Raw genomic sequence first — 18,800 nt, 5'->3', positions numbered from 1 at the left:
ACGCGGGCCGCCCCTGGAAATAAACACAGAGAAAACTAAGTATATGTTGCTCTCTCATCACCAAAATGCAGGGCAAAATCATGACATAGCGGTAGAAAACAGATGTTTTGAAAATGTGGCACAGTTCAGATATTTGGGAACCAGAATAACAACTCAAAACCTGATTAAGGGGGAAATTAAGAGGAGATTGAACTCGGGTAATGCTTGCTACCATTCAGTCCAGAACCTTTTTTTGTCTTCTTGTCTGCTGTCCAAAAACATAAAAATTAGAATATACAAAACTACAATTTTGCCTGTGGTTCTGTATGGGTGTGAAACTTGGTCTCTGACATTAAGGGAGGAACATAGACTGAGGGTATTTGAGAACAGGGTGTTGAGAATATTTGGACCGAAGAGGGATGAAGTGACAGGAGGTTGGAGAAAGCTGCATAATGAGGAGCTTCATAACTTTTACTCTTCTCCAAGTATAATTAGAATGGTCAAGTCAAGGAGGATAAGGTGGGCAGGACATGTAGCACGAATGGGGGAGAAAAGGAATGCATATAGGATATTGGTGGTAAAGCCAGAAGGAAAGAGACCACTGGGATGACCAAGGCATAGGTGGATGGACAATATTAAAATGGATCTTAGAGAGATAGGATGGGATAGTATGGATTGGATTGATCTGGCTCAGAATAGGGACCAATGGATGGCTCTTGTGAACATGGTAATGAACATTCAGGTTACATAAAATTCTGGGAAATTCTTCAGTAGCTGCAGATTTGGCTTCTCAAGAAGGGCTCATCTCCATAAGTAAGTATTCATATAATGAAATTACAGTTATCACATCTTTATAGAGTCACGCCTGACGGGATTACAGAATAGATGTCACTTCATATTTCTTTGAGCTAACAAATTACAGAACTATATTTATGTTTTCTGTAGACACAGCGTGGGTCCTTCCTGGCTCGAAGTAGGAATGCATTAGCAAGAATCGCAGAATTGACCCGAAGCTCCACAGGTGGTCCTGTTGTGGGGCCCAAAAACTCCCGTAACTTTGTGTTTGCAACCCTGAGTCCAGAGAAAGTTGAGGAGTGTAGTGCTGATGCTGTGCCTTTACAGGTAGGTTGCTCATACTGTCAAGGCATGTCTTTATCCTGAGACCTTAGGTTGGGGCTACAGCAGGATAAAGTCTGCTGTTTATGTGATCATTGCAAAAGCTTCAGTAACAACAATGGATTTTTTTGTTCCAATATAATGTAGTTAAGTTGATGACTATTGTTGGGAGGAATTTGGTGTAGGCTGCAAATGAATATGGAAGTGAAGGACAAGTCATTACACAGTGACTTTGTCATTACCATATTTACATGTTCCATTTCATTGTATCGACTTCTCACCAGCCTTCCCAACTGCTAGCCATATTTAACCCTTTCACAGTCTAGTATTTTATATGGTGTAGTGACCCTGTTGGGTTGGGTGATTCTACAATATTAAAAAATACATTTTTTGAAGTTTTCTGAATGGAAATAAAGATGCTTCCTCACAAGAGAGCCAAGAAATGGCATTGGCTTTTGATCAGTTTTAGTATCTTTGTTCGTAATGAGTGAAATGATTAAGTTTTGTGGGGGAGAAGTGGTGTAGTGTTATTCAAATGACTGAAAAGTGCATGTCACATATTATAGATGAAGAAGCGGAAGGAGGACCTGGGTGTGACTCCACCTATTGTGAAGAGACTGCGCATCTCAGATGAGAATGTACGAGGACGTAGACTACTGGACCTTCTCACCTGAGGTGGATGTGCATTGGACACTCTGTACATAATGTGTTGTTGTTGGTATATTTCTACATAGATGGTTTATTTGACATATGGGTAATGATGCCATTCCATGGCCACTGGCACAGTTTTGCCATCATATTCACATCTACAGCTCTCCATGTAATTCATATTTCTTGGTGAGAAACGAGCTATACGTAAATTCACTTTTGAGGTGGAAGGCAGCATTGCATTGTGTCTGCAAATTATTGATGGTAGGGAAATTTAATTTTGATGTGTTTCCCAACATGACTGGTTTGTTCATAGCAGTATTTTATGGGTACCAGTGAGGCTGATGTGCATGTTTACATTGGTTGTCTGAACCCAATTCATATTCAGTTTTAATTTTATCTGGCCATCTTTTCTTTCCCAGAGGGTTTCCCACTGAAATTCAATGTAGTCTCAAATATTCAGTTCTTAGTGACCTCATGGTTGAAATGTTTTAGCAGTACGTACAAATGAACAAATGTCCTCTTTGTGTAATTATTTCCACTTCTCACTTTATATCCTATATCAAAATGTTTTTGCTGTGTTTTTAGAAATGGACATTTTTGGACTACACAATAAATCCTTTTTTAGATGATTTCTATAGCTGTTTTTATGTCATAGTTTTTCAGATGTTTTGTGTCAAGAAATGTTTATGTACTTGGCACGTTTGTTTCAGTGCACTGCCTTAAGCCAGGAAGTAATACTGAAAATGGGAACAGGGGATGATGTATGTTGATGCCTAGTTTCCTTCCTCACATCCTGCCAACTACAGAAATCACTGTTGCTGCAAGTCAAATCATGTTGCTGTCCACCAACCTAAATAATGCAAAATGTAATAAAAGTTTGCAGTGAATTTTTATGTAGTTCTTAATTTTAAAGATTCTGTGTTTTAATACATTTCTTGTGGTTTTGCCTACAGGTTTAAGGGAATGGGTGACTTAATATTCAGCAAGTAAACCCTGGAAATTATAATCTCATCACTCTTTGTGATGCATGTTCCTGCAAGTCTTGTGGGGGCCCAGGAGGGGGAGCTGATGTCCATATTAGGATACCAGCCCTATGACTAACCTGATGTTATTCTTGTGGGAAGACTGAACCATGATATTGCTGCTGTGCTGGGGAAACAAGGCAAATATGGGGCACTGTGGACAAGTTGAGGCTTCAGACAGAATGTTACTCTCCCAGTACAGCTGGAGAGCATGATTTAAGGATTCAGAAAGTTATTCTGGAAAGTGAACATGGTAACAGGACACAGCATTTGCCAAATTCCACAAATGAAGGAAACTGAATGGTAAACATATTCTTGTTTCCATCTGCAGCTACATGTCACTGTGCCATGATGACCACATTCAGATTTTCAGTTACATTCTCAGCCCCCTTGTTTCACTTTGGCTCCACAAACTTGACAGCACTGATTCAGTACCAATCAACGTGTTACAGATATCTAATGGGGAAATGGATATGTGCAGGCAATAGAAGGACTGACTTATACAGATGCAGTGTTGACTTATGTAGCTGCAGGAAGTAAATTCTTTGGTAGACTGTCCAACAGTATGAAATAGCCACTTCTTTAAAACAGCTCTTCACATACGATCAGAGAGATATGTAAATGTAAAACGGTATAACTATCCCCATCCTTAATTAATTAGGCATCATGCCATGAAGGCATGAGGGAATGCAGGTATAGCTCATGAGAATTTTCTAGTTCACAAAAGTATAGCAGTTATCTTCCATCTCACTGCCTTGAAATTAAAGGTTAATGTTGACAGACAAATGCTATACCATTCATAACCTCAGAACTGCAAGGAGGTGAGTGGTCAGCTTCATGCTTCAGCTGCATTATCCCTACAGAAGGAGCCCCCAGTAACCATTGGCTATGGGTCTGGGTGGGCCTCTGAGCTGGTCTGGACTCTATGGGGCAGAGAAAAATGTCTTGCCCCTTCCAGGAATTGAACCCAGGCTGTCCAGCCCATTGCTATATCAACTGAGTTATCATAGCTCTGTTCAGAAAGGTAATTTTACAGATACTGAATTTGAAGTAAATGTGGAGAGAATTTGTTCATTAAGATTAACCCCCTCCTTTTTTTTTAATAATGGGACATCATACCGCCTCTTTTACCATGAAGATGGAGGCAGTCTGCTCTGAAATGTTGATACTGTAATTTATTTCAAACTGCTCTGTCACATCCCAGAAAACTAATCTTCATACACTACTGCAAAACCTCAAGTGTACACAGAAGTTGTCTAGTTCGTACTATCTGGCTAATGACTAAATAAATACCTAATACTTATGCATAAAAAAAAGGTAAAGTTGTCCCTGTGCATAACTAATTAAGCACTACGCTATGAAGATGTATGGGGGAGTGGATCTGCATAGTCACTGTAATATGTAACTGAAAAACATCTGTCAACTTTATGGCTATTTTTAGGGCCTACTCAAAATGGTGCTTATGTTCTGTGTGCTGTTTTATTGAGTACTATGTTGCTCAGGTCTGTCCACTATTTTGTACAGTCTGTCACTGTCTTGGTAAATATTAGATGCAAACCCTTGTTGTAAGACATAAAGGTGGAGTATTGTGACTTAGGGCACAGAATTTAGGTACCTCAAAGAAAATAAATATAGAGAATAGTGTTCTTAACCTACTACTCATTTTGGGATAATTTAGTCAGTATAGCAACTGGCTACTAGCTGGACAACCAAGTGGTCAGACTTTGAATCCTTGTAGGGTCAAGAATTTTCTCTTCTCTGTTTTCTGGACTTGCTCTGGTGTCCACCCATCCTATCCAATGGGTACCAGGGGTAAAGCAGCTGGGGCATGAAGCTGACCACTCACTTCCAGCTAGTGCTGAGGTTAAGAAAATGTGAATCTATACATGCACTCCTCCATACACCTTCATGGCATAGTACTTAATTAGTTACACACAGGGACAGCTTTACCTTGCTGATTTGTGAACAGCAAAGTATGGTAGTGTGTGGTTGCTCTTATGCAGTGATGGAGTGGTTAGCAACTCTGCTATACTAATATGAAGCATTATGGGCAGATGACATGATCTGGCATGATGATTATAGGCGCATCTGAAAATATTTAAAAAATTACTTTGTTGGATAATAACAGGTTTACCATACAAACTCCAGAGATTGGGATTTTTTGTTTCATGATGGTAAGTGATTAGCCAAACAGAACAAATTTTATTGAAAATAGATTATTCTTTTGCTGACCAAGCAGGAACTCTTTTTCTGTATGGGTGTGGGCAAGGACTAAGACAAGTGTATTCATTCTCATCAGTTTAGCTTTCTGACTTGTATTTGGGAATGTTGGTATCAGCTGGGAAAACTTCACAGTTTTTCCAAGATGCTCCAGGACAACACATTGCTTGCTTCTTCCCACCCATCTCTAGTTAACTGTGTATTACATGACAAAGTATAACAGCATATTTATCATATTTGTCCTATTGTATAAATTGTCTATATCAGTTTTATTTTAATGAAAAATTGGGAAGCCCATGTAAAGGGAAGTGACAGCCTCAATTCAGGCTTCAATTTTAAGGTAGTTTCCAGTCACTGGTGTTAAGTGATGAGACCTCCATTTATATAAAGTTCAGCATTTCTATGGGGAGAAAGCCTAGAGAGATTGCATGTTACTATGAAGTAATTTATTATGTGTGCTTGATTTTTTGGTGGAGTTTTATAGGCAGTAAGTTTGGAATACCCATCCTTTTATAGATTAGGTCCTGTGTCATGTTCCCACTCAGAAATATCTAAAAATATTAAAGTTATAGACATTTGCTAATACTTCCTGGCTGAGGGTTCAACTTGTCACAAGTCTACTACCAAGATAAGCCAATATAAACTGAAGAAACATATACATCCATACCAAAAGTGGGATTTGAACCCTGCTTCCCAGTAGAATTCAAATGGTTGAAAACTGGGATTACTGTGATTGGCATATGAATATGTATGAATATTAACTGAATAATTAATTTGTGCTGAACTGAGGCAAATATACAAATTTGTATATACTGTTTACAGTTGGGTACAAACCTTGAAGTTTTTAATAACAGAAAGCACCATCATTCAATACTAGGAAAAACAAGTAACTGAAAATAATTTCATTAGGCTACTGCTTGTTTGGAGTTTCAGTCCTGGATGAAGGCAATATTCCATCGAGACCGATCGAGACTGCATGATTCCAAAGTTACAAACGGTTCAGAGAATTTATGAGTAGCCACTGCTTTCTTCAGCGTAACGAAACTGGGGAAAGATAGCACAGATTTTGTCGCAGAGTTGGAGAAAATGTTTTGTAAAACACAGGAGCTTCTGCTATAAATACATGATGCATACATTCGAGACCACTTCGCCGGATTCGGACAACTACGATGACTACGATCACTAAACACACGCATAAACCTTACTCATAGCTCATAATCACGGATCACTATGCTATCACTACTAAACGACTTTATGTTGATATTTCCGTAATTCGAGACAGGAAGTAGAGCGAAGTAGAGTTTTAGTTGGCAGCCATGTTTGTGACGATTTCGAAACAAATTTTTGTTTGTGATACTAGTTCCAAATACTTTCCGAAATATATTAAAGTATTCATTGTTTGTGTTGTGTGATGATTACTATACTCGTCATTTACCACATCACTTCGTCTTGCTCAACATGGGGAAAGTAAGTTTATATTTCATATTTGTTAAAATGTCTAACCCTGAAATGAGTGCTTTCACTCATTTTCTCAATTCGATTGGCATTTCATATAGATAACAGTGAACGCGTAGTAATAGCGTTTTATACCTTGTAAATCGTTAAGATACGATACGACTTGAGAGATGGAATAATTTGCTAACATGGGGTTGTCATAGATAAGTCTAGTAGGCCTGCCCATGTGTTAGATGTGCTCTGTAATTGAATGTGGCCGGTAGCAAGCTGTTGGGAACATGCTGTTGGACTTTGACTATCCTAAAAACAAGAAGAGGTTTTTATTTAAAGTATCAGGGCTATGAATTGGTGTACTATCGTAGATGGTTACCAACGTTTCGGAGGAATTTTCCTCCATCTCCCACAATGCATATATGATGTCATATCCCAGAAACCCACAATATAATTAATTTTCACCGCTGCTAACCAATATTATTGATGGTCAGCTGAATTACTTTCAGTATATTGAGGGAGATTGTCTACTACTGTGGGCTGACAAAATCTTCAGTTTTTAACATGATGGCAGAATTTCAACTTCTTTAAATATTATTTTTAACTTGTCATCTATTATGTACTGCAATTCAAGTTACAACCTGCGTTATCATCATGCTGTTAGTTTTAACTACCCCTCCATTGTGCCCGTCAGAATGTTCACAAATCCCAGCGTCATAAAAGCTCACGAGTGCAACTATAGTACTCTAGTTCGAAAATATTTTGGGCGATTTGTATTCTTTCGATATCCGATAGTGAGCACGCCAGAAATGTATTTTGAGACGTATGAATGTGTAGTGACAAATTACGTGAATGTGCAAGAATGTGTATGTAATGGCGCCGGTCTGACAAACTGGAAGATTTGCCTTGTCTCCACATCGAGCGGTCGAAGGCATGCATGTACTGTCTTCGCTCGCTCGGAAGCCGGGATCGTGGGTTCGAATCCCACACAAGACATGATGGATATTTGGTATGTGTACGTGCTTATTCTGTGTTTAGGTAGAGGCCTTGCGACGAGCTGGTCACTCGTCTAAGGAGCCCTACCGTCTGTAAAATGAACATGAAACTGAAAAATCAGAGGCCAGGGCCCAAAGGAGCCAGTGAAATAAAGAGTTACTGTGTAAATGTTCAGAGCTTTATATTTCATGCTTCTCATCTCCCGCGTAGCTGTAAAGTTCGTGTGTTTGTGTGGCTGCCAAAAAGGAAAGTGTCGCCTCCATGCGGAGTTTCGTGGAGTTCTAACAGTGTTACAAGAAAGTTAAGGAAGACAGATATTTTAACTCGAGCACAAGCATTTCGAACTTTACACAGTATCAATGTTATAGCCTGAATATCGTGGCCCCCGTCCAATTGTGCTGCTTCGTGTTACGTAAACTGTGTGTTTTGAATAAAGTAAATCATAAGAACGAAAAGTAACGTTAAGCGCGCGAGTTTCAATTCTGTCTTTGCGTTTAGGTTAAGACAATATTTTCAGGATACATTTGCTGGAGATGCTGAACGTGAGCCAGATAAACCTAGGAACGTGTCATTTTTCTGTTCCTCGAGTCTACCCCAGAATTAGATGATGACAATCTTCATCATCATCATCATGAGATATATATATATGGTTCTGCATTCATACGCCCGAAGTCGTTACGCAGTGAAACATGTGAGTAAGCATGTTGCCTCGTAACCTTCGGGTTGCAAAAAGGGCGGAGAATATTTTGACTAGGTGAGCAACTGTTAAACCTAACTTACGTAGAATGACTCTGCTTAGTCATTTGACATTTGTGAGCAGACCTAACGAAACACAGTTCGGCAAATAAATCTTTCGGGTGTGCCTGATTTCGACTCCCTAACGGAAGAGTCAGTTTGACGGACGAGTGCACGAACAGCAGTGACTATTTATTCCACCGTAAGGCCATGCACGACACTGCACACTTCGCTTTTCGGTAAAAGATTCATTACGTACCGTCTAGAATACGCGGAGGCACGGAAGCCTGAAATTCAGAGTGGGGGACGCCCTAAGTCCGTTCAAACCGGTTCGCAGTCATTAGTATGAAGTTATGACAGGACTCCGAGATGAAACGCATTTACGATTAGCGCGTCCTGAGATGTGCCTCACCACTTCGCAAGAGTGGAGAGGCTGTTGGATGCATAGGGGGCAACCAGTCCTACACCGCTCGAAGCTGGAAGTTGGTGAAAACTTGGAGCGTTATTAGCTTCTTTTAATAGAACACATTAACTTTACTAATATGTTAAATACGAGTTCTTCATGCTACAAAGTCTAGAATAGGGCACTACAAGTCCATTCCGATATTCAAAACATCTAAATCTTATCCTGCCATCTACTTCTGGTTGTTCCCACGTCTCTCTCTGTCCTTTGGGATTATATAGTTTTGTTAGTAATCGCATATTTTATTCCAGTAAGTATTCTGAGGTTTGCAGTCTACCGTATTGCTTCATATTCCCGTATCTTCTCCAGCCCAACATACTTCTCTGGGCACAAGAGACCACTATAGGTGGCAGTGCAAGGGCCGAGAAGGCCTACCCGTCCTACAGCATACTTCTCTACTGAAAAGATGAAGCTATCCCTGTAATAGGCCGTGGAGTTCTATAGCGTTTTAAGACGTCGAGGCTCCCACATTTTTCTAAATAATCGGTTCACAGATGGTGGCGAGGTTGTCAGCCTTACGTACCGGCCGCCCTTCCCCCCCCCCTTGGCGCTACAGCCCTCCTTTGGACCTAGGCCTACCTCCATGAAACTCTCTGTTTCACTTCGGTTTACTAGATCTTACACATACGGTAGGACTCCTTGGACGAGTGATCAGCTCGTCGCAAGGCCTCTACCTGTAGACAAACACGGAAAAATGCACACAAGCATCCATACCCTGAGTGGGATTCGAACCCACGATCTCGGCTTCCGAGCGAGCGAAGACAGTGCATGCCTTAGGCCGCTCGGCTACCGTGACCGGCACCGGCCGCCCTTTATCCCCCAGGAAAAGTCCCGGTACTCATTTCTGTTGGAGGCTGAGTCGACCACCACTTTTACTGTATTCTCAGTTTACAGCAGATGTCTTAATATTTTCTTGCCGTGTACCATCTCGTAATGTTTCTCCTAGCAATGTAAAAAAAAAGTAAAGGTATCCCTGTATCAGGCCGTGGAGGCCCATAGGGCTGTGAGATGTTGAGGTTCCCACATTGTCTAGACCATCGGCTTATAGATGGCGGCAAGATTATCAGCCCTACGCGCCGGCCGCCCTTTACCCCCAAGAATATTCCTGGTACTCATTTCTGTTAAAGGCTGAGTCGACCCCAGGGCCATAATGCGGCTGGAAGGATTAGGTCAATTGAAAAAATCCAGTGACCTCATCGGGACTTGAACCCGCGACCTTCCGGCTTGTAGCATAGTGCCTCAACCAGCTACGCTACCGCGTGCCCCTTCTCCTAGCAATGACCTGAGACATCTCATTGACAGTTATCCCCCACCCCCACCCCTTCCGCTCAACCCAGCTGTTACATTGTACAGTTGGAGTATTTAGGTTTTATTTCTTTCGTCTGAAATGGATGTCTGATGAACCATTACATAATGCATCTGATATGTTGGTAAATCGCACGTGCCGACGTCGCGAGTTTGATCAAGGCCCGTTACCTGGTGTGACGCGTTCTGGTGTTCCAAATAGGCCTGTGTACCGACAGACGCGCTGGGTTATGTAAGTGTCGGTAAATGGAGGCATTTAAAGGAAAGTTCAGCTGCCGAAGCCGATAAGGATGTGTGCGCACCGTGGGTATTTAAGTGCAATGCGGGTGCCGCAAGGTCATTGCTATGACCCGCATGTTACTTGTTGCCTGACCACTCCGCGTTTCAATGATACGGGCAATTTGAGCCTGCCGCAGTGCCTTCAAGTAAGCTTCCATGCAGTCAAGACTGTAAAAACTTCCAGTTTCGAGTAGGTTATGCGTATACCTTTCAAATGTCATATTTGCATAACAAATAGCCTACATGTATTCCTCGCCCTCTTCGGTCTTCCCCTGCTATGAATCGTTCCATTTCCGTTTGTCACGGCCTCTAGAGTTGTGCGATATCCCTGATCAGGCAGAACATTATCACAAACTCGGTATCTGAGTTTGGGCTACATCCCTGCGCTTACACATACATGGCTGTTCACAAAGTGATGAAGTCCTCTATCATTAAATTTGTACGAGTAAATTAAGGAATTAGTGGCCTGACAGTAAAGTTCGCGAACTCATTGCGGTGGAAGTGTTACATACCTCATTTGCTGAATATCACTGTGGTCGCCTTCAGAGTACTCCCCTTGGGAAGCTATGCACCGATGCCGGCGCCTAGTCCACCCATCAAAACAATTTTGGAACTGGTTTTGTTGAATGGCCTTCAGAGCTGCCATCATATTACTCCTGACGTCATCAATGTCATCAAAATGCCTTCCTTCCAGTATTTTCTTTATCTTTGGTAACAAGAAAAAAGTCATTGAGGGCTAGATCCGGTGGCTAGGGAGGGTGTTCCAGCACAGTTATTTGTTTACTAGCTAAAAACTCCCTCACAGGCAGTGCCGTGTGAGCAGGGCTTTTGGAACCATTTTTGCACTCACCTTCCTCATGTCAAGATTTTAAGTTAAGATTTCCCTAACTGTTTCTCTGTCGATGTTAACTTGCTCTGCTTTGATCCTGACAGTCAGCCGACGATTTTCGCCATAATTTGATGAACTTTTGCAACGTTTTCTTAAGTTCCTCTCGTTGCTGGCCATCTCTTCGTCAGTGACATTTTCTCTTTCCCCAGAAAAGCGTGTCACCCGCTTATAAACTGCTGTTTTCTTCATAGCATTATCCCTGTAAACTTGCACTCACATTTCTCTGATTTTGATACACTCTTGCCAAGTTTAACAAGAAATTTAATGTTCGTTCTTTGCCCTTGTGACGGCACACGAAAATACACTCAGACAATAATAGACGCCGCTCAGAAGGAGACTACCATAAATCAACAAAAACACAGCTGTGAAACTCTGATATGCCAACGCCATTAAACCATACTGAGGTTTATTTTCACTGCTGTCACGGCAAGCAAACGGTGTCGAGTTCGCGAACTTTATTGTCAGGCATCATACGCTTATCTCTCTGAAATAGATTGACCATCTTTTCTTCAGTTATTTTCGTTTTTACCTTTTGTTGCTCTCTTATGACTGTCTAGTGTACGAAATATTTCAACAATGGCTGAATATGGAACTGTTTACACAGTGTTCCTGAAAGTGGGGACCACGGCCCCTGATGGGATCATGTATCTGTTTCTGGTAGCTGCCGATAGGTCTAATTATCTTACAAACTACAAAGATTATTATAAACTTATAAAAAGGGGGCACAAAAAATCACACACATAGGCCTACAATTTCTTAGGTAAGGTACGAAATAGGCATCCTTCTGATTTCTCAGAAACGGGTTGTTGAAATGATTAAATCAGGTGTCTTTTTATACGTTGTGGCTCCTCAAACCTTTTTTATTCACGTCTTAAGGGAACCTTCCTGTAAAAAGAAGTGGGGCCCCTCGCCTCTACTGCAGGCCCACATGTATTGGAGAACATGCCGCTGAAGGAAATATTATCACAGAATCACATTTGCTGCATCTGATTACAGGGCAGTTCGGGTTGTCTAGGCCCTACCTGTTGCCTCAGAGAACAGTTTCTGTGACGCATGGGTCAGAGCAGAACAAAAGTCGATATGAGTCGATACAGTCGAGCTGCATATTTCAGAGGCGTCCTGTCACGCGACGTCATCTCATTACTTGTCGACGTGACGTCTTGATGCTCTCCGCGGTGTCTTGGAGGTGCCGTGGCAAGTGGTTGCTGGCAACCTAATTGACTGGACGGGCTGATCCTGATTAAGCTCCCCTGACAGTAGCGAAACAATTGACGACGCGGCAATTAGCGATTGTTACTCCCCAGGGGATTGTGGGAAGCCTGTAATCGGGGTGCCTTGGGCCAGTGTTGCAGTCGCGCGCAATCTCTTTGCTTTGAGGTCTGAACGGTGGACTGGAGCACTAGTGGCATATCTTCCATTGACCCAAGTGCTATTTTTATGCGTCACCTGCAACTGAATGCGTAATGGGGAGGTACTCATATTGGTGTATAGTCATCTATAATTTTATCCCCGTATTTCATTTCGGAAACAACTTTCCGGATTTTTATTAAATCTGGTATTCTTGGTCTGCACTAAGAGATGTCGACGAGTTAAATTTAACAGGCTGTGGGCCAACGGAGAATGGCCCGAACTTGAAGGTGACAGCTTCCTTCTAGTGCCGATGTGAAAATGTGGAACGCTCCTCTACCTCCCCCCCCCATACGTGTTCGGGCTTGGGGCTTAGGAACAGCGACAACCTTACCTTTTCATAATTTTATCGGTCCAGTGCGCGTAGGCCTATAACGAGGCTTAGGCTCAAATTAACTTATCGGTTTTATCAACAGCGAGCCATCGCACGCACGCACACACAACAACAACCGCTAATCTAAATATCAAATTCATAGAAAACGACAGATAGACTGAAGGCTGCAGCCTGTGTATTTCCATCTTCCCTTGCTTAGATAGCAGAGATGACTGTTTTCATAAGGGATATGGATGAGACATGATAGCACATTCCTCCCTTTGGTCTTAGTGAAGAGTGTGCTGATTCTGTCATGGAGCTCACAGTGCGACAGGTATGCTCAGCTCCCTGTACTCTTTCCTCATGGTCATACTTGTAGTCCCCCCCCACCCGTCATAGCTTACATCTGCACAGCACACTTTACTAAGATTTATTCATGTATCAATGGCTCTACAGCCCCTTGTTGGGCCCTGGCCGCTTTTTTCGGTTTAGTTATCCTATACACAGTCCTATACATTCCTTTGACGGGGGATCAGCCCGTCGCAAGGCCGCTACCTACACAGGACAGCGCAAACACAGATTAAATGCACACAGATATTCAAGCTCCGAGTGGGATTCCAACCCACGATCCCAGAGTTCTAGCAGGCGAAAACAGTTCGTGCTGTAGACCGCGAGGCCACTGTGGTCAGCTCTTTGCTAAGATCCATTTTAACATTTTCTTCTCATTTAAAGCGTAGCGTACGAAATGGCCTTTTATATCAAACCGAAATTTGGTAAGGATATCTTGATTTATCATATGCTACGTTTCCCGCTCATCTCTCTTGTGTTGTCATCCTGAACAATTCAGTTACTGGAGGTCCTGTGTACGTAATTTTGTGCATTCTCTGTTGTCCCGTCAGTATTTCAGCACTTCAGTAAGTTTATGGGGAAGGCGAAACACAGTGAACTGTCTGGGTCTGTCCCTTGCTCATCTCGTGGATACTTTGGAAATGACGGACCCACTACTACTTGAAATTCCTCGTTAGTCTGTCCGGTTCGCTGCTCGCGATTGTTTCTGTGGCGGCCGAGTGAACCGTCGCCATAACAACGGACCACATCGTTAGCTTCCAGAGTCCTCTCGGCCAAGTGAACACGCTTTGTAGTGACTGAAGAAAATACTCGCACGTTGATGCGACGGTAAATATTTGCTGCAACACCCTCCATTACCGTGATGCAGCCGCGCCCCGGTTGTTTGCCCCATGTCACGACTGTTTGCGCTCCCGACACGGCTTCACAGCTTTAACTCCAGGCCTACCGAATTTCAAAACAAATGAAAGGGCGATAGATCGATGAGGATGGGAATTAGCTTTGGCCACATTTCCTTAGAGTCTGTCCGTCGTGACGCACTCCTACCTTGATGCATTTGTTTGGAAAGACATCACATGGGAGACCCAGTGTAAGTAGGAAGATAATATTAAAATGGTTCTTGGGGCAATAGGTTGAGAACTGTTCCCATGACACTTTTTTGTCGAGGTCACGGGTTCTCGGTGCCATGTAACGGTGACAGCTCGAGACCCGAGGCAGGGACTTGGCGCTAGGCCTGCAGTGTGAAGCCTATGCGAGCTGCCGCACACTGACCAAGTGACGGAGTCCACAGGCCCCCCCCCCCCTTCTTCCTTCCTTCTGACCCGATATTACTCATGAGAGATGAAGATGCCAACAGTTTGATGAATAATGAAGAAGTTGAATTTAATATTTAGTTCAAAGATAATCTGGAATGTATCAGTGGACAAGAGAGAAGTTTTGAAGCTGAAAAGTAGGCTGTCGATGAAAATAACCTTCCCGACATATCCGACTGCACGCAGCTTGTACAAACATATGCAGGCATATTGCCTAAATCCAGGGGCCTGTGCAGGAGTTGAACTGGTTTCATTCTAATTGAGATTTATTCACGCGGCCGGATAATGTCACAACGTAGGCTGTGAGCGATATCTAAAAATGGAATTTCTTTTATACCGTGAAGTTTCTTAAGCCGTGGTTCATTTAAGAACGCTGTTGGTAGCCCAAACGTCGTAGCGGCTAATGATAAGTTGAGCAATGAACAGTGAATTGGAAGGGATGTGAATGGATGCTGTTGTGGCCTAATTTCAGGTATTCTCCTGGCATTTTCCTAGAGTGACTGAGGAAACTCACGAACATCTAAGTCAGGATAGCCGGTCTCCGAATGGAGCTTCTCCACTGCACCGCGACAGTGGGTACTTCGTTTCTTATGCTGAACTTTCTCCGCATGAATACAACCAGCTTCACAAGCGCCTAAAGAGAAATTGATGGGAAACCCATAGCGGGGTTTCAAGGAACAGCATTAGATTTCCTGCCTGTATGAAATATCAATCTAGGGCCGTAATCCTCCGAGAGAAAGACCGGCGCTCCTCTATAGGCTATGTGAGGGGTGAGAGTGAATGGCAGGTCTTCTTGTATTCCTGACGACGCTAATTCGCGTGCGAGCGCATGAATAGTCAGATTTCGCAGCCCTGTAAAGAAACTCGTCTTGAAATAAAAGTAGGTTAATCTTGTGTGAATGTTAAGATTACGGCCTGCGTCCGTATACCTTACTAAGGAACCACACAGCAGCCCGTACGCTGTTTCATAACACTACACTAGGCAAAGCGATCTATTTGCAAACGACCACAGTGACTGAAAATAGCTGGGGTTTGGCTTTCAGCTCTGAATCACTACGTGCCTCCTCAGTTGGTGACGTAGCGACAAGTTCAGTACTGGCCTACGCTTTCATATCACCTAAACAAAAATGGGTTGTTCTGCTCGGGCCTTCACTTAAGATGTGAAGCGCGATGTGTTTTGCAAGCTGCCGCTCGAACCCAGGACACAGGTGTTCCGCTGCGTGGTTGTGCCACACTTGTTGCGCTGCGGGCGCAGCGAGGCTTCTCGCAAATCCTCGTCTGTCTGCAGAAGAAGCCGCTGAATCTGAACGAGATCAATATTGCGGCCTGCAGAGGCAGAGCGACCCAACTCGCACCTACACATGCGCCGCTCTTGTGGTCGCGCGCGAAAGTAATAAACTGTGAAAGCGACGTTATCATGCCAACAGGTGGCGGGCGGGCGGGCGGCGCCTGGGCTCCCTGCGACGGACGCGCTTCGCGAGGGCACAACACGAAACATACAGCAACATCTGTGGTTCAGGCCCTTGTTGTCGCCTTGTTTTTCTATAAATATATTACGTTATGCATTAGGCCTGTGTCGCGGGTTCGATTCCCGTTGAGATCATTGGGTTTCCCAGTAGACCCGCTCTTTCAGGCGCACTATGGCCCTGGAGTTGACTCAGCCTCTAACAGAAACGAGTGCCACGACTTATCCTGGGGGTAAAGGGCGGCCGGCGCGTAAGGCTGACAACCTCGCCGCCATCTGTGAGTCGATTATTTAGAAAATGTGGGAGCCTCGGCGCCTCACGACCCTATTGGCCTCCACGGACTGTCACAAGGATAGCTTTGCGTCACGCAACATTCTTGTTGTGGCTGAATCAGTAAAATCGACTTAGCGCGACTTTTGCTGCATAAGGTGAAGGGAGAGTTGCACGTGGGAGTATAATATTAAAATGAGCCTTATATGATAAGTTGGGACGGTGTGAGCTTTGATGCAAACTGACTCTACAAAGAGTCCAGTGTGAAGCTTTTGTGAACACTGCAATGAATCAGCGGTTCCCGTAAGAGTAGCGAATTTCTTGACCGGCTGAGCAACTAACATTGTGATTGAACATAAAATGATGAGCCTTGTGGCTATTTCAAGGCACTGTGGAACATATGAAGGCACAAATTTTATGAAATGTATCTAATTGTAACTTTTTTGTTTTCTTGCGTGGACCTAATAGAGAGCTCTGGTAGACATTACGAAATTTAGTCCACATCCGTCTGTGTGGTAGTCGCGTCTATTACATCGTTGTGGAGTTACTGCGCTGGAGTTTCTGGATGCGAGTCGAATCCTCCCAGATCTTTTGTTCTTGATTTTGTAAGTAAAGCTGAACATCATAAAGGTATTCCTACTACTACACAGACCTATTGTAATACTGACAAGGAAGACAAACACATCCCGGGCGAAGAGCGGGTACTTCTGCTTCGGTCTATGTTAATGGGACACAGACACGAGAACCTGTGAGGTCAGGCAGAAGTCACGTCTGTTGAGTCGTCACCGAGGCGCAGAGCCTTATCCGGGACACGCTTACGTGGAGTCCCGGCTCCATCCCACTCATCCCGTCCCTCCCTCGGGATCTCCGTCATTCTTACTCTGTGATGGACTTGAAGATTGAAAAGTGGCCGCTAACAAAGTCCGGGCGCATCAAGTAATATTACATACAGCGGGCGCTCTCTGAAATTGGTTCTGACCCATTTAGGCTTCCGCCATTGTTCCGCAGAAAGCCTATAAATTGGATCTGAATTGAGTTTCTGCTGGGGAGGCGCGCCGCACCGCGTCTCGGCGCGTCACGGCATGTAGGTCAGCTGGGCTTATGGGGGAGCTGCAGTATTAACTACGTAACTACGTAAGCAGCATATCTGAAACTTTCGGTCGCAGGATGAGAAGTAGCAAGCATGTCCTGCAGACAGACAGCTTCACACGGTGCAGGATCAAGCGAAACTGGATACATGAAGCCACAGAGCGCAGGCAGCCGCAAAGGGGGGGGGGAATTGGTGAAGTGTAGTTAGTTACAACAGTATCACAGTTTATTAATTTCAGTATTGACAGGAATTAAAATTTTCGATCAACGATGTAAGAAATCTCGCCCTGCGGTGTTCAAGTATAGAGGTAAATATGTAGAGTAAATCCTCGCTAACCCATTGTAACTGGGGGGAAGAGATCATCAGGATTAAGCGATAACCCAGAATTGTGAAGCAAAAGTAGCCCTAAAAGACAAGTCACCTAGAACAAAAATAAATAGAAAATTTTATGATTGATAAAACTAAATAAAAAATGTCACTGTAGAGCCTTTGTTAAAACCCATAAAAATACAACACATTTATTCATCGCTAGAAGACGCAGAAGTTGTACTTCTTTTTGAGCGCAATAATGCATGTTTGAAGAAAGTGTCAAGTTTTGTCTGACCAGACACGTGACTTATCTGCCTTCCTAAATGTCATGTACCCTTCAAAGTATGTTCTCAACTGTGAACAGCATTTTTCATGTTCCGATCCCAATTATTCGACATCCGCATTAACTGTGACCCCGATTAGTGAGGGTTTCTTGTGTTATATTTTAGACACAATTCATAAGGTAATGTCCTAAAATTTGTAATCTTCTTATGTATCGTATCTTGCCACTGATAACGAAACGTGTAAAACAGAACACCAAATTAATTGTTTGCAATATACCTGGCCCATTCAGTTGCCTTTGAAGCCGTTAACATTACTTACAGGTAAGTTCTGAAGGAAAATTCCCCTTCGCGAAGTTTCGGTTACAGAGAAAGCAGGGTCTAAGCTGACTATAAGAAACTTAGTTTACCAGTGTAACCTCACTCCCAAGAGAAAGTAAATTGGTACTCAAGATTCGAATCCAATTCAGAAACTCCGCCGCTTTGTCAGCTGGTGCTGCTGTCAATCTTGGCAAGTCAATTTCATAATATATTTCGGTGTTCCCCATTAGATGGGCGGAAGGGGCACTTAGACCTTTTTTAGTGATGTCTGGAGCAGCACAGAGATGCGTACGTATTTTGAAAAACAAATTTTAAAACCCGGGAAACTGTTCTATTCTTCAAGGCCATGTTTTAAATAGCAGCGATAGGCTATATTATCCGTCAGAAACATCTACAAGGATACGTGTATGTCACATACCGAGCAGGAAGTCAGCGAAATATGACTATGGCGGTTTAGGTTTCCATCTCATGTACACAGCAGAATGAAGCAGCTCTGTAGATCGTCGTCCCTAACTGATGATGACACAACCGGAAAGATATTTTGACCCACAGTAGTGTAGAACAATGGACAATACAACGCCGTG

General features: G+C 43.2%; 1 protein-coding gene across 7 annotated transcripts in view; it reads left to right on the top strand.

The window, feature by feature from the left end:
* LOC111863076 (claspin) overlaps positions 1 to 3,882 on the top strand; it is a 22,730-nt gene extending 18,848 nt beyond the window's left edge. For 5 of the 7 annotated variants that reach the window (XM_023849057.2, XM_033750917.1, XM_033750915.1 and 2 more), the window contains exons 16-17: positions 925 to 1,101; positions 1,662 to 3,881. In XM_023849057.2, the coding sequence (XP_023704825.1) occupies positions 925 to 1,101; positions 1,662 to 1,769 (285 nt within the window). In that variant the 3' untranslated portion in view covers positions 1,770 to 3,881. Of the gene's footprint in view, positions 1 to 924; positions 1,102 to 1,661 lie in introns of all 7 variants that reach the window. The other 2 variants (XM_033750918.1, XM_033750913.1) reach the window with 2 other exon arrangements.
* Positions 3,883 to 18,800: the final 14,918 nt, after the last annotated feature.

This window comes from Cryptotermes secundus, unplaced genomic scaffold (genome assembly GCF_002891405.2).
Source record: "Cryptotermes secundus unplaced genomic scaffold, Csec_1.0 scaffold1777, whole genome shotgun sequence".
Lineage (NCBI taxonomy): Eukaryota > Metazoa > Arthropoda > Insecta > Blattodea > Kalotermitidae > Cryptotermes > Cryptotermes secundus.
This window is presented reverse-complemented; position numbering and strand designations above follow the sequence as displayed.